Genomic DNA, 16,073 nt, shown 5'->3' with positions numbered 1-16,073 from the left:
ACATGTGGATGTAATTAAAGATACCAAATTATATAGTTACTAATGGCTAAAAAGAGCAAATTTTATGCTATCATATTTCTGCAATGGAAAAAATGATTAATAATAAAAGAGTCCCAAGGTGGGAGACATTTGGGGTGACCTTTGAAATCCTCTCATAATTACACAAAAATAAAATATTCTCAAATGAACTGTCATTGGAATTAGTTGTCTTCAGTTCTACTACCTGTATTTTCCAGAAAGAAAGAAGAAAGAAAGTTATTCACTCAGTTGTGTCTGACTCTTTGTGATCCCATGGACTGTAGCCCACCAGGCTCCTCTGTCCATGGGATTCTCCAGGTAAGAATACTGGAGTGGGTTGCCATTTCCTTCTCCAGGGGATCTTCCCAACCTAGGGATCAAACCCAGGTCTCCTGCATTGTGGTCAGGCTCTTTACCAACTGAGTCACCAGGGAAATCCCTAACATTTTCCAGAATAGAGTAATAAAATCTCAAAATCTAAGAACTAACCTTCCCCATTAACACACAAGGAAATTAAGGCTCATCAGAGGTAAGCAACAACCAGAAGCCTGGAAAACCCTGCACTGAGCCCAGAATTCAAACTCAAATGTGTCTAACTCCAAATTCATTTTCTTTGTCCTTTCTGCCTCACAGAGTTGCTATTTCTCGCAAATCTACTGTTCTCAAAACCAAGATGAGTACCAGTATATTAAAACAATCACCTGAAGACACTGAAGACTAACCCAGAGCAGGAAGAAACTAAAGGGGAGTCAACACTTGGACAAACAGAATAGCACTGGAAAAGTTTTCAGTTTTTTACGGACTTTAATCTAACAGCAGGCATCAGTCATAGCTAAAGGAGGTGGCTCAAATGCAGATAAAGATACACAGTTTTACAGATTCCAGAATTAGAAGACAGAGTTCAGGGCAACCATAGCAGCAAGAAAGTGAAAGGAGAAATGCCTGAAAGGAGAAAGCCATAGACGAACGCCACAAATTCTGCAGACCAAATCTCTAATAGACCCTTGAACTACATATGCACAAAAAAAACTCCTTGCAACACAGCTAAAGCTAAAAAAAACTAAACAGTGATTTCATTTGCTGCCAACTGCAGGAGAAACAAAGTTTAGAGTTCATGTTCAGCCAAGTTAACTGCCTGCTAAAACAAAAGTTCAATATTAATCAGAGGAACATGACAGATTTCAGACCCTTTACAATATAGCGTTCATAATGTTCAAAATCACTAGATTAAACAGCAAAATGTGACCATACTTCAAAAAGAAATACAATCTAATGGAAATCAACTCTTAGATGGCCCATATGTTGAAATGAGCAGATAAGGATTCTAGGTCAACTATTATATTTAAGAAGTTAAAGGAAAATATGCTCATAATGAATAGAAAAAATGTCAGCAGAAAAAGAGAATGAAAAATAAACAAGTGAAAAATATAGTTCTTAAATAAAAAAAAAAACTTAAATGGCTTAGTAGCAGATTGAAGATGACTTTAAAAGAGTAAGTGAACCTGAATTCAACTCATTAGAATTTATCCAGTCTGAAAAACAGAAAGAAAAAAAGATTGGAAAAATGAATAAAGTTGCAGTGAGTTATGAGACAACAGCAAAAGGTTCGACAAGTTGATAAATGGAATTCTAAATAAATAATGGCTGGGATGAAAACCTCTACTTTCAGACAGAATAGTAGGGAACAGATTTACCCTCTTACCTTAAAAAATATAGTGAAAGATACTGGATATCAGGCTATGAAGGACAGTGGCCCCTGAGATACAGAAAACAAGGTAAATCCTAAAATAGCTCCAGACTGGTGCAGAGAGGAGGAAATAACTGAAATGAGGAAGGGCATTGGCAGTCTGGGAAGGCCAGAGTAGCTACAGTTGATCGAGCACAGTACCAGAGGAAGAAAGTCACACAGAGAGTTTTGGGGATCTGCAGACAATTAGATCTGGAGAGTGCGCCCCTTGAGACTTCAGGTGAATGCTGAACACTGTGTGCTGTGCTGTGCTGCTGTGTTGTGCTTCGTCGCTCAGTCGTGTCTGACTCTTTGCGACCTCATGGACTGTAGCCCCACCAGGTTCCTCTGTCCAAGGGATTCTCTAGGCAAGAAGACTGGAGTGGGTTGCTATGCCCTCCTACAGGGGATCTTCCCAACCCAGGGACTGAATCCAGGTCTCCCACATTGCAGGCAAATTCTTTACCTTCTGAGCCACCAGGGAAGCCCTGACCACTGTATGCATGTGGGGAAACTACTCAAAGAAACACTGTGCAAAGAAGTACCTAAAAAGATTAGGGAAACAATCCCTAGAGGTCACAAACCCCAGGAGTTATTCCTCTTAACAATCAGCCAGAGTGAAAAAACTTTATCGTATGCAAAGCATAGAGTTTTACAGAAGTACTGCAGCAAAACTAGCCACACACTAAATGCTACTACAGTTCTACCTAACAAAGCTTGGTGGCAAGACATTAAAAAAAACAGAATGTGTCCAAGTAACTTAACTGCATCCCAGAACAAAGCTAAGAGCATTTATTGAAAATAAAAAATATCCAGCACTCAACAAGAAAAAATTCACAATGCCTGGTATCCAATTTAAAAAATCATCAAGCATACAAAGAAGCGGGAAAATTTGACTAATAATGAAAAGAAGAATCGATCAAAACTACCCCAGAGGGCTCCCCCTGTGGCCCAGTCGTTGAGAGTCTGCCTTGCAACGCTGGGAACACAAGTTTGATCCCTGGTCTGGAAACATTCCACTGCTGCAGCGCAACTAAGCCCGTAGGCCACAGCTACTAAAGTCCACAGGCCCTAGAGCCCATGCTCTGCAACAAGAGAAGCCACCACAATAAGAAACCCAAGTACCACAACTAAAAAGTAGCCTCCACTTGCTGCAACTAGAAAAAACCCCGGTAGAGCAACAGGGACTCAGAGAAGCCAAAAATAAATAAGTAAATAAAACTTTTAAAATAAATAAAATAAAAGTTTTTAAAAATAAATAAAAATAAAAACTACCTCAGAAATGACACAGATAATATAATTATTAGACCAAGACATTAAAATAGTTCATAAGTTCAAAATTGGAAAAGGCTGGCTACAAATTGGAACCAACTGGTTTCAAACTAGCAAAGGACTACATCAAGACTATATATTGTCACCTTACTTATTTAACTTATATGCAGAGTACATTATGCAAAATGCCTAACTGGATGAAGCACAAGCTGGAATTAAGCTTGCAGGGAGAAATATCAGTAACCTCAGATATGCAGATTACACCACCCTATGGCAGAAACTGAAGAACTAAAGAGCCTCTTGATGAAAGTGAAAGAGGAAAGTGAAAAAGGTGGCTTAAAACTCAACATTCAAAAAACGAAGATCATGGCATCCGGTCCCATCACTTCATGGCAAATAGATGGGGAAACAATGGAAACAGTGACAGACTTTATTTTCCTGGGCTCCAAAATTGCTGCAGATGGTGACTGCAGCCATGAAATTAAAAGACCCTTGCTCCCTGGAAGAAAAGCTATGCCAAACCTAGACAGCATATTAAAAAGCAAAGACATTACTTTACCGACAAAGGTCTGCACAGTCAAAGCTATGGCTTTTCCAGTAGTCATGTATGGATGTGAGAGCTGGACTATAAAGAAAGCTGAGCTCCGAAGAGTTGATGCTTTTGAACTGTGGTGTTGGAGAAGTCTCTTGGGAGTCCCTTGGACTGCAAGGAGATCAGAGCAGTCAATCCTAAAGGAAATCAATCCTGAATATTCATTGGAAGGACTGATGCTGAAGCTGAAACTCCAATATTTGGCCACTTGATGCAAAGAACTGACTCATTAGAAAAGACCCTGATCCTGGGAAAGATTGAAGGCAGAAGGAGAAGGGGACAACAGAGGATGAGATGGTTGGATTGCATTACCAAGTCGATGGACATGAGTTTGAGCAAGCTCTGGGAGTTGGTGATAGACAGGGAAGCCTGGAGTGCTGCAGTCCATGGGGTCGTAAAGAGTCGCACACGACTGAGTGACTGAACTAAGCTAAGTTTAGGAAACTAGAAGAAACAGCAGACATTTTGAGACAGTGAAGAGTTTTTAAAAACCCCCTAAAAACTTTAAGGATGAAAACTACAATGTCTGAAATGAAAAATACACAGACAAGCTTAACAGCAGACTGGATATTCCAAAAGAAAAGATTAGTAAACAAAATCATAAGAACAAAAGCTGTCCAAAATGAAACACAGAAGGGAAAAGTCTGAAAAAAATTAACAGGTGGGCTATGGGATAGATGCGATAGCTTTCAAGCACGTGATTAAAAGTGTAATTTTATTTCCCAAAAGGAGAGGGGTGGGATAGAAAAATATTTGAAGAAGGATGGCTGAGAGTTTTCCAAATGTGTTGGGAACTGTATGCCCACTGATACCAGAGGTTCAGTGAACTCTAAACAATAGAGAAATTGGAACCTTCATACGTTGCTGATGAGAATGTAAAATAGTACAGTCACTGTGGGAAGCAGGCAATTCCTCAAAAAGTTAAACACAGAATTACCATATGACCTAAGTAATTCCATTCCTAGGTTACACATCCCAAGACAACTGAAAACATATGTTCACACAAAAACTTGTATACAGATGTTCATAGCAGCATTATTCACAATAGTCAAAAACTAGAAAAAAATTCAAATACCCATCCACTGATGGCATCCATATATTGGAGTATCATCTTGCCATAAAAAGAAGTAGTGATACATGCTACAACATGGATGAACCTTGAAAACAGTATGGTAAGTGAAAGTAGCCAGACACAAACGACAACATACTATATGATTCCATTGATATAAAATGCCCAAAGTAGATAAATCTGAGAGAAAGCAGAGTAGCAGTTGCCAGAGAACAGGGGAGAAGGGAATGGACAGTGACTGCTAAACAGTATGACTTTCCTTTTTGGGTGATGAAAATGTTCTGTAATTAGATAGTGGTAATGGTTATATAATCTTGTGGATATGCCAAAAATTGCTGAGTTGTACACTTTAAGGTAGTGATTTTTATGGTATGTGAATTCTATCTCAATAATAAAAACAGTAAGATTTCAGTTTAAAAATGCACAAAATAACTAAACAAACACTTCATCAACAAATAGATATATACACATGGCGAGTTAGACATGAAAAGATGCTCAATATCATTAGTTATTTGGGAAATTCAAATTAAAAACATAAGGAAATGCCACTCTACATCTTTTTTAGAATGTCTCAAATTAAAGACTACACACACACACAAAGACTGTAACCAAATGCTGGCTAGGATGTAAAACACTGGAACTCCCACACACTGCTAGTGGAAATATAAAATAACTTTGGAAAACAGTTTGGCAGTTTCATAAAACGTTAAATTTCATTTACCATGTGACCTAGGCACTCCACAACTAGATATATACCCAAGAGTAATAAAAACATATGTCTCTACAAAGATACGTATGTGAATGTTTCTAACAGCTTTACTTGTAATAGCCAAATATTGTTAATCCAAATATGCAACAACAGGATGTACAAACTAGGGTATATAGCATTCAACAGTAACAAAAAAGAATGAAGTACTGACACATGAAACAACATGGAAGAATCACAAATTATACTGAGTGAAAGAAGCCACATAAAAATAATAAATACTGTAAGATTACATTTGTACAAAAAATTTAAATGCAAAATAAACTAAAGTGATAGAAAGTGGAAAGGGGGCACTTAAAAAGGGACACAATGAAAACACTTTGGGAGTATTGAATATGTTTGCTGTCTCAACTGTGGTGATGGTTTCATGCGTGAATACATAGCTCAAATTTTACCAAACTGTACGCTTTAAATATATGCAATTCATTATATATCAAGTATACCTTAATAAAGCTGTGTAGAAAAAAAAAGAAATAATCTAAAAAAAACTCCACAACATATATAAATTTGGGTGTTGTAGCTAAAGCAATGCTTCAGGAGAAATGTTGTAGCTTTATTAGAAAGGTATGTAACCAGTGACATTATTCCACCTTAAGAAACTGGAAAATGAAGAGCAAAGAAAATAGTTAATAGAAAGAAGAGGATAATAAAGAGCAGAATGAAACAGAAAACAGAAAAATGATATAGTTAGCACAAGCCACTTTTCAATGCAACTACCCAAGTATAAACGTTTTTTAATTTTTATTATTATTTTTTAATTTATTTATTTTAATTGGAGGCTAATTACTTTACAATATTGTAGTGGTTTTTGCCATACATTGACATGAATCAGCCATGGGTTTACATGTGTTCCCCATCCTGAACTCCCCTCCCATCTTCCTCCCCATCCCGTCCCTCCGGGTCATCCCAGGGCACCAGCCCTGAGCACCCTGTCTCATGCATGGAACCTGGACTGGCAATCTGTTTCACATATGACAATATACATGTTTCAATGCTATTCTCTCAGATCATCCCACCCTCGCCTTCTCCCAGAGAGTCCAAAAGACTGTTCTATACATCTGTGTCTCTTTTGCCAAGTATAAACTTTAAAATGCCATTACTATGATACCTCCATAAAAGAAAGTGGCTGTGGCTCCAACCATTCGCTTGAGCTCTTGAGCTTGGGAAGCTTGTCAGTTACCAGGTCATTCTCACAACTTTTCATTGTGGTCACAAATAACAGATTCCCTAGAAAAACTAAAAAATTAGCTTCCTTAGTAACGAGCATTCACGTGTATTTTCTCTTTAATTAATATTTGTGACCATAGATGGACATGAAACGGATTCTGAACATTAGACATCATGTTTTTCCTATAGAGGGGACATTTGTATTCACAGGCCTTTTGAAAGCTAGCCAGAGACGATTACTCCAACTGCAGTTCCCTTTTTTCAGAATCTGTCCACAAGCTTCTGCTCATGTCTTCCGAGCCTGCCTCCTTTAAGCAGAGGAGCTCCTTCGGGACCAACCAGCAAAGCCCCCTGAGAAGCCAGGCTTCCCACAACATTGCCCAATCGAGCCGGTGCAGCAATTCTCACCCGGCCTCAAGGAGGCGAGTGTGCAGCTTTCCGAAACTGCAGCTTTCGGAACGGGAAAGCTACAGCTTTCTGGCTCCTGAAGCACACACAGGATGGGCCTCTTAGGGAGGGAAGGAAGGGCTTTTGAACAAAATTTGCTGGTCTTCAAGTTCTAAGAGGCCCAAACTGCTCCCCTCCCGCCCCCCGCGCCCGCCAGTGCCTGGGAAGCTGTCATAAAGCCTTTGTCCCTGGTAGAACCTACATCACGCACGACCCCGCCCCTTCGCCCCTACCCGATGAGCAAGGTACGAGCGGCCTCCGCCGAGGAAAAGTTGAATGGCCGCGACTGGTACTTCAGCTCCTCTCAAAACTAGCGGAGCCTTCGGCTCCTCCGGATCACGCGAGAGCCAGACCCGACAGCCTACAGTTCCAGAGCCGTCGCCTGAGGCCGGAGAGCCAGCCGCACCTGCGGCCCAATCAGCTCGAGGCCGTCACCTTGGTAGATGACAACATTCTGCGTCCAGTGATTCGATAGGAACCGCACCCCCTGCCCCACGACCCCTCCGACGCGGCGACCCCTGCGTCCCTGAGGCGCGCGCAAGTGCGCTTCCGCGGCCGCGTCCGACTGAGAGTGAACCTGGTAAGCAAGCGCGCCAGCGCCCACGGGTAGGTCCTGGTTTGCGGGCGGAGCTAGAGCGCTTCTCGGTGATGGGCAGCTGCCACAGCCAGTAGCTGGGCTCGTCGCCCTCTCGCCTCGCCTTCCCCTGCGTCCGTTGATGGCCGTCTGCGCCTCAAGACAGGCCTCGGTGGAGCTTTCAGAGAGGCTGCTGGCTTCAGTGGGTCTGCCCTCGCCCGGCTTCCCCAAGCCCTCAGTGCCTCCTGTGCGTCTTCCCCCAGGCAGCCAGACCGGATTTAAACCCCCTCCCTCGCCCTCAGTAACTCCACTCCAGGGAACTCTCGAGGGCCAAATCACCACGATGGAAGTGGCGGGCTAGGGGCGCCTGCCCTTAGGATCTCCTGGAAGGACGTGTTTGTGGAACTTGTCCCCTATGAGGACCGTCCAAGAAGACTTGGAAACTTGTAGGAAAAATGTCGCTCTAGTTCCATAAGGTGTTTCTGTGTGCTGTGCTTGATCGCTCAGTCGTGTCCGACTCTTTGCGACCCCATGGACTGTAGCCCGCCGGGCTTCTCTGTCCATGGGGATTCTCCAGGCAAGAATACTGTAGTGGGTTACAATGCCCTCCTTCAGGGGATCTTCCCAACCCAGGGATCGAACCCAGGTCTCCCGCATTGCAGGCAGATTCTTCACGTCTGAGCCACCAGGTGTTTTTAGCCCCTGAGGTATTGATCAGTGTCCACAGTTGGTGCTGATGCTGATCAGAGGGAAAGGAACGTGAGGACTCACGACTGGCATATCTCATTTAGTCTTGTTTACTTCAGTAGTTCTCCATTTAGTCAGGTTTTTTGTTCATTTTAATCCTAGGTGATTCTGATACAAACCGTTGACATAGAAAAAATTACGAGCTGTGATTTTCCAAACTCAAAACCCTCTGTGTGAACTGATTTTCTGTGATTCTGTTTTCCTCTTCTTAGTATTGGTGGGCACCGGATGGTGGACCACCATTTTCACTGCATCTTTTCAGTTAAAGCTGTTGATATTAAAGCTGTTCTACATGTCTTGGGGACATCTTTTAAAAGACTTTTAAAATCTAGCTAGAGCAGATGATTTCAACTGCAGTTCGCTTTTTTCAGAACTGAGGGAGCATGAGCCATTTGCAGAACTTACTGTTAGATACACTCCTGGGAACAAAGAATGTGGACAGTGCAGCCCTCATCAAACTCCAGGAGCGGAGCCTATGTGTAGCATCACCAGGATTTAGTGTAAGAAAAAAACAAGTTTGGTGTAAGAGTTAAAGTCATTTTCTGTAAAGGCCATAGATAATACATAAAGGAAAGGGAGTGATAACATTCCAATAAAACTTCATGAACACTGAAATCTGAATTTCATGTAGTTTTTACATATTGCAAAATATTATTTTTATTTTTTTCAACTTTTTAAAAATGTAAAAACCATTGTTAGCTCACAGGCCTAAGAAAAGTGGTAGTGAGTCAAATTTGGCCAGTTCCCCATGGTTTGCCGATTTCTAGTCTGTTTAACCTCTGCAGGTAATGCCCAGTGATGTCCGAACACTCGTAAATGGGTTTGCCAAGAACCCTTTGAAAACCAGAAGAGAAGGATTGTATTTCAAGGAGAAGGACTACAAATGTGTCCGAGCAGATGACTATTCTCTTTATGCCAAGAATGTGAGTGTTCAAGATGTGAAGACAACTGGTAAAAACTTTTGAGTTTGACTCCAAGTTTTCTATGCCTCTCCTGATCCTATCTTTAAAACAGACTAAGCCTGTTACCGCAGTGGCAGTATTTGAGATAGCAGCAGTCTAGTGCCATGAAGGCACACATTAAAGAAAGTACTAACAGAGACTGGTTTTGGGAAACATTCATTCCGGATTTTATCAACTGAATCTTGCCTGAACTGTCTCTCTCCACTGCAATTCATCTCTCATACTCAGTATTATCCTTCTTTTAAAAAAGTGGTATTACTCTTGTGCTTAAAACAACTGTTGGTTTGCTGTTGCCTATAACAATTAAGGGGATGATAGTCGTATTTCAGGTTGCCCTGTATTATGGCTTAGGCACACTTCACCCACATTATACACTAAGTAATCTCATTTACAGATGAGGAAACTGAGGCTTAAGAAGGTTCAATAACTCTTCCATAGTCAGAGCAGAAAATGGACGTGCTGGGATTCAAGCACAGAGTGATCTAATTCCAAAATATATTTTCTTTCCATGACATCTGTTGTTCTCATCAGGACAGGAAAATACTACAATCAATTTGGGAGCTTTTTCAGTATACACATGCTGTTATTACAATAGTCTGAAACTTTTTAAGGAAACACAACTAAATTAGTGAAAAAAGTAAGATTATCCAAAAACAAACATGTGAATATGAAAGTCAGGAAATGGTGAAAAGTGTGGCTGGAGGGTAACTGCTAGTCCTGTTGTTAAAACCAAGAGAAGAGGTGATTACATGGCTGATGAACAGCCGTCTCTACATGTAGGTGAAGTCCTGGTTCATGGGAGGAGTTCTGGGCTGAGCGTCTCAGGCCTTGAATCCTACCTCCCTCACTAAACAGTCTTGATTAGTTAAAAAAATTTAAAAAGTGGGCTGTTCGATACAGGAGGTCTGGGTGAGGAGGCATGGCCCCACTGGCCCAGGCACCTTCATCTCAGGGTTTGCGCCTTGAGGGGGAACACAGCGACTGCCGCGTGCCATTGGGATGTCCCTGGCAAAAGAGCTCATCTTCTCTGCACGTGTGCTTGATGGCCAAGAAGCCAAGTCAGTGGGCTTGATCAGCCATGTTCTAGAACAGAACCAGGAGGGGGACGCTGCCTACAGAAAGGCCTTGGACCTAGCAAGAGAGTTTTTACCTCAGGGACCTGTTGCAATGAGAGTGGCAAAATTAGCAATTAATCAAGGAATGGAGGTTGATTTAGTAACAGGATTAGCCATAGAAGAAGGATGTTATGCTCAGACCATTCCAACAAAAGACAGACTTGAAGGTCTTCTTGCTTTTAAAGAGAAAAGGACCCCTCGCTATAAAGGAGAATAGAAGAAACAGAAATCTTTAAAATGCCAGTGTAATAAATAATACTCCTGGAAGTATCTTTCAGATCCACATATGCCTCAGCACCTGGAATTGCAGTGACCAAAGTGAAGAACAAGTTATCTGTGTACTGAATTAAGTATCTGGAGTGGGCCCATATGCATACTTTGTTCAAATATGTATCATCATACTCATTCAGATTTGTAAAGCTAGTTGTGTATACTGTCAAAAACACCAATTCAAAATTAAGTATACATTTTTAAATACCTCCTGCATATGAGGCTTTCTGTTCTTAATTTTTTTAATGTGAATAATTTATATATTATACACTCTAGGAAAAATATTGATTGTATGTCTCCATTGCTACAGTCTGAAAATAAATTTTATTTCTATATGCCAAAAATGTGAAGTTATACCAAATAAAGTTTCTAAGGGATTGTAAAAAAAAAAAAAAAAAAAACCAAGAGAAGAGCATTCTGTTTTATTTTTATCCAGGAAAACACTGGTGTGGTTGTTGTGAAGACCCATCTGTATCTTCTGGTGGCAACTTACTCTGAAGGCATGTATCCTAGTGTCTGTGTGGAAGCCACAGAGAAGTTGGGTAAGTTTGTTCCCAATACCTGTCTTTCTTCGCTGTGGTAGTAAAGTCTTCTGACTGCAAGTAATACAGTTAAACCAGCTGAGTGGACGCCAGGGACTGGAACCTGCTAGAATCCTTCTCTAGTCTTTCCTCCTAAGAGCGTCAGCTTTGTTACATCCCAATGCAAACTGCCACCTTTCCTCATGGTGTCATGGTCAAGCCTTGCATCCTCTTAATTTCTTTTAGAACCTTGATCTGACAAGTCTCAGATCATATTGTTTACCCTTATGTCAGTCAGCTAGGGGTATGAGGTGGGGAAGGCAAGGTAAAAAAGCAGAGATGTAGCTCTGCTGGGGGCCATCCTCTATAAAAGGGCCTTCTATAGAAAAAGAAATCACTGTGAGCCAGCAGCTGGCTTTTTGGTGTCTAGTGGATTCCCCTTTCATGTCTCTACGTTTTTGAATAAAGATCTAATGTAAAACGAACTGGGAAATTATAGCTATGAGATATATCTATGAGAGAAATTATATCTATGAGAGTTTTAATTGTATTTTTTAATTAATTGTATTTTTATCTATCAAAAATTGTGCATAATTATAGAAATTTGGGGAAATAAAATTTTTATTATGGAAGATTCTAGGAACATATAATAGACAATAGACATTGTCTCCCCAAACAGACAGTGAACTCCTTGAAGTCAGGGACTGGGTCTTAACTATCCAGTCATCCTTGTATGTCCAAGTACTTAACACAGTGCCTAGTATATGGTAGTCACTCACGAATTTTTATGGAATAAATGAATGAATCATATTGTTATTATTGTGAATGAATCATGTTGTTGTTATTTACTGTTCATCAATAAATAATATGGTCAAATAATAACCATGTTCTGTTTGCTTTCAGGAGAATATCTAAGAAGAAAAGGGAATTAAGTCATCAGAGGACTATGAAAGATGGCTTTTATGATTTTAGAAGAAAATTATAGATCCTAAAGAAATAAATGCCTTATTTTGTGGTTTAAAAACACTAGGCAGAAGATACTGAAAAGGAAGAATGAATTAAGGAAGCAATTTTTCTCATTTCAAGAGATCCTCTTCTTTAATTGGAATTATTTAATCCACTTTATCTTTTTTTTTCTTTAGTGTTGTTCATTGGCATGAATGTGAGGCAATGATAGTTTCACAGAGCATATCTGTTGGGAGACTCCTCCATGAGTCTCTTGTATTCCCACACATATTGTTGGATATGCCAAGAAAGCACGAATGATTGAACTTAATCTCCAGTCCCTCTCCCCTCTCCAGAGATCAGCAGCTGGGAGACCAGGGACATAGGCTAAAAATATTTATTATATCACTTCTAGTCTTAATGGCAAGGTTGTACTGGGTAAAAAGGTGGATATATCTTGCTATCTTAGCCAGATTAAGTATTAAACATTCAGTTCATCTCAATCATCCCATCTTGTCCAGAATCCTTGCTCACCATTGGGCTTTCCATGTAGATCTATCTAGAGATTTTGGGGTCAGACCTCATGCCAACGATTTCTCCTTTTAAATTAGAACACTGACATCTGAGTTTTACAACTTAGTTATGTGGACTGTACACCCACTCTCCACATGCTGACAAACTGAGGTTTTGAGCCTGCAAGGCAGGTCTGATCTTGGATCACAGTGATCACTAAAGTACTGAAGCTATCATGAAGCCTCTTGGCTGCTCACATTTCCCAGACACACACAGACTGCACTGCTGGGTGCTGAGTGGGAGGCTTTTTCATAAACTTCATCAAGGCAAATGCCTCACTGTCTAGAGTCCTCCTATGTAGCACGGTCTAGTTGCTTCCTACAATTCTTACCACAAAGTTCCAGTCGGGCTTAGCTACTCAGACCCACAAAAGGGACCCTTCGATGGCAGCTCCCTTTGGAGATGCCCAGGGAGCAGGTGATATTCTGAAACAGGGGTCTCCGAACAAGGAAAATTTTTGTCCTGATAGTTCACAAAGACTTGAAATGGTACATACAGGCATGAACGGACTCAAGAGATTCATTTTTCCCCCAGGTCCACAACTTCCACATGTACTTTCCTAAAATTTACCTGTTGTGATTGAGCAGTTAATGCCAGTTCTCCCAGTATGCAAAAGAAAGGCCTTCTCTCATCCAGCCCCAGTAAATACTTGGCTTGGAATGTAAGAACTGCAAGGTACCAAAGGAAAGGAAAATTCTCAATTATTTTTAAACTTATTGAGCTCTTCTATCCTGTATTGTAAAAAATACATCATATGTGAAGAAGAGTCAAAAAGAGCATCATTGAGAAATAGTGAAAATCTTTGTATCCTAATTCATCCAGGAGAGAAGGACTCGTCGTCTTACCCACACTTCTTAAAATTCAGAAGCAAGACAGTTATCGTAAGGACATGAAATAACATGATTACTTGAAAAATGAGAAACCTTTTCTGATAGAAATATGAGTTTGCTGATTAGTTTAACAATGGCGGCCGGCTTTGCCAATAAGAATGTCACAGATGTTGTTGATAAATGGGTTAAGTTTACAATGCCAAGATGTTAATTAAAATATACATATTTTTTAATTAGTTTATATTGGAGTATAGTTGATTTACAATGTTCCATTAGTTTCTGCTGTACAGCAAAGTAAATCAGTTATACATATACATATAGCCACTCTTTTTTAGATTCTACTCCCAGATCATTACAGAGTATCACGTAGAGTTCCCTGTGCTATACAATGGATTCTTATTAGTTTTCTATTTTATATATAGTACTGTGTATATGTCAACCCCAACCTACCAATTCATCCCTGCCCCCCAAATACAAACACATTTAGAAGGATTTGGTCCAAAGAATTGTCTTAGCAAAAGTGTATTGGAATTAACACTTTTACTTTCCACATCCTCCTGAATATATCAGTTTAAACAAGGGGCCTCTAAGAAATAGAAGCAGAAATAATTAATAATCATATGACAAATCTTTGCAAAGCTTTGTTGGCAATAATCCCAGAAGCTGAGAACAACACATAGGACTGGGTAACTAATCCCTTACAGGTTGAATGGTTTCCAAATCTTTGCTTTCAACAAAACTGAAGGAAGACTTAAGTTGCCAGCTAATAGATCACTGAAAATAATTTTTGATGATAAATCCTTATATGGTTTTTATCATATAACTCAGAGGTATTCAAATAATTGGCTGACATTCCTATAAAGAAATTTCTTTCCCTTCTAATTTATGCAAATTAGGTTTCTCAGAGCTTGTCCATAAAAATGAAAAAGACTAATGCTGAAACCAGTCTCATTTGAGCAATAATTAATATTCATCCACAGATGACATAATTATTTGGAAAAATTCAACCCCACCAACAGTCCAATAAAAGTTTTATATTCAATAATTATTAATATTTAAAATAATACTTTTACTTTGGCCACGCCATGCAGCCAGTGGGATTTTAGTTCCCTGACCAGGGATAGAACCTGGGACCTAAGCAGTGAGAGCAGAGAGTCCTAACCACTGGACTGAAAGGGACTTCCCCTAAAATAATACTTTAAATAACATAAAAGTAATTCAAAATAATGTTTTGATCAGCTGTGAACTAATAACATTGTAATGATAAGTAAATCCAGAATAAATTTAACACTTTATAGCCCTACAATCACAGAAAATTTTAAACTAATGTCAGGTTACATATATTTTGTTGCAGATAAGAATGATCAATAAAGCATAAAATATAGCAGGATATGATTTTTATGTAGAATGAAAATACAAGTATTGGGAAAAAATGAAATTTTATAACTTCCAACTGTTAAAGAACTTGTTTGGGTATTTTTTAGCAGATGATTATAGCATCAAATTGCTCTAAAATCCAACTCCACTTGATACATTTAAAAGCCTGATATAAATTTTAAATGTCAGAATTTATGACCAGAAATATTTTTTGTACTACCTTAAATGTACAATGAAAGATTTTAGATATCAACTTAAAAATATGAGGAACACAACTTTTAAAAGTGCTTTTTGTCTATTGAGAATAAAAAATTACGAAGACCACTGCCTAGAGTAAGAACTGTCTTGGGCCCTGAGTCATACAGATGGGTCCCCAGGGAGATGGCAGAGGCAGGTAACCAAATAGGCAGCCCCACCAAAGCTGACTCCAAGCTCTTTCCTTTCCTAGAGCCTTCTTGAGTCCTTGCTCCTGAGATTTGCCCTCCAACCTCAGGGTGGAGTGCCCATGGAGAGAGGGGAGGAAGAGCCCAAAGTCCTGCAGGCACAGAAGCTGGCATGGTACCGAGGTGAACTGCCCCACCTCCTCTAGGCAAGAACCAGTTGTCATCACTGAGCTGCTAGGTTGCCCAGGCTTGGGCCTGGTTACCGCAGAAGCTGCTGGTTTACACAGAACCCTTCAGAGGACATCTGGGAGATATTATGCCCTCACCCCCATTTAACCTTCAGGATAAGCAGCAGCAGCTGTACCCTCACATCAGCTGGGTTTCTGGGACACATGCTTCCACTTCATTCCTAACACAGATCTTGCTTGTTCTGCTAAAACGTGAACCTGTGGGGAGTCCCTCTAAGGCCAGAGATGTGGACTGTCAAATTCTGCCATGCAACCAGTCATCTAAAATTTATCACCCAATTCCACAACTTATATTTTGACAAAAAGGGGCTGGAGCAGGGATGTTTTAAGGAAATCAACCTGTTTTTGTGGTTTCCAGCAGAGCTCTCTGCTGACCCTTTGGGAGGTTAGTGTCCTCAAAGACAGACGATTACATATTTTTATAAGGCCTGTTGCTCTGTGTGGTTTGTGGGATCTTAGTTCCCCAGTCAG

At 40.1% G+C, this 16,073-nt stretch overlaps 2 protein-coding genes across 16 annotated transcripts in view; one reads left to right on the top strand and one right to left on the bottom strand.

Moving 5' to 3' along the window:
• Positions 1–16,073, bottom strand: part of FAM228B (family with sequence similarity 228 member B) — a 43,820-nt gene that overhangs the window by 19,134 nt on the left and 8,613 nt on the right. For 3 of the 10 annotated variants that reach the window (XM_081592643.1, XM_081592639.1, XM_081592647.1), the window contains 2 exons: positions 13,335–13,432; positions 6,552–6,679 (listed from right to left, as the gene is read on the bottom strand). In XM_081592643.1, coding sequence (XP_081448769.1) covers positions 6,552–6,647 — 96 coding nt within the window. In that variant the 5' untranslated portion in view covers positions 6,648–6,679; positions 13,335–13,432. Of the gene's footprint in view, positions 1–6,551; positions 6,680–6,822; positions 7,210–7,290; positions 7,473–13,334; positions 13,433–16,073 lie in introns of those variants that run through there. The other 7 variants (XM_081592637.1, XM_081592646.1, XM_081592644.1 and 4 more) reach the window with 4 other exon arrangements.
• On the top strand, positions 7,283–12,694 carry PFN4 (profilin family member 4). 6 transcript variants are annotated; one of them, XM_081592650.1, is made up of 5 exons: positions 7,283–7,637; positions 8,750–8,878; positions 9,164–9,301; positions 11,162–11,267; positions 12,150–12,694. In XM_081592650.1, the coding sequence occupies exons 2-5, from the start codon at positions 8,762–8,764 to the stop codon at positions 12,176–12,178; spliced, it is 390 nt and encodes a 129-aa protein (XP_081448776.1). In that variant the 5' UTR covers positions 7,283–7,637; positions 8,750–8,761; the 3' UTR covers positions 12,179–12,694. The 6 variants fall into 6 exon arrangements, with proteins under 6 accessions (XP_081448776.1, XP_081448779.1, XP_081448778.1 ...); XM_081592653.1 differs by having other exon boundaries at positions 7,283–7,663; XM_081592652.1 differs by having other exon boundaries at positions 7,563–7,833.

The sequence above is a fragment of the Giraffa tippelskirchi genome, chromosome 4 (assembly GCF_054371585.1).
Source record: "Giraffa tippelskirchi isolate mGirTip1 chromosome 4, T2T-mGirTip1v1.2.pri, whole genome shotgun sequence".
Classification (NCBI taxonomy): domain Eukaryota; kingdom Metazoa; phylum Chordata; class Mammalia; order Artiodactyla; family Giraffidae; genus Giraffa; species Giraffa tippelskirchi.
The sequence above is the reverse complement of the archived record's forward strand: the minus strand, read 5'-3'. Positions and strand labels throughout refer to the sequence as shown.

What these genes read in the sequence shown, in the direction of transcription:
- PFN4 (XM_081592650.1), top strand. Translation starts at nt 8,762, where the DNA reads ATGAGCCATTTGCAGAACTTACTGTTAGATACACTCCTGGGAACAAAG. An exon ending in ATTCTCTTTATGCCAAGAAT is followed by an intron (nt 9,302 to 11,161) that starts GTGAGTGTTCAA and finishes ATTTTTATCCAG; the next exon opens with GAAAACACTGGTGTGGTTGT. An exon ending in GGAAGCCACAGAGAAGTTGG is followed by an intron (nt 11,268 to 12,149) that starts GTAAGTTTGTTC and finishes GTTTGCTTTCAG; the next exon opens with GAGAATATCTAAGAAGAAAA.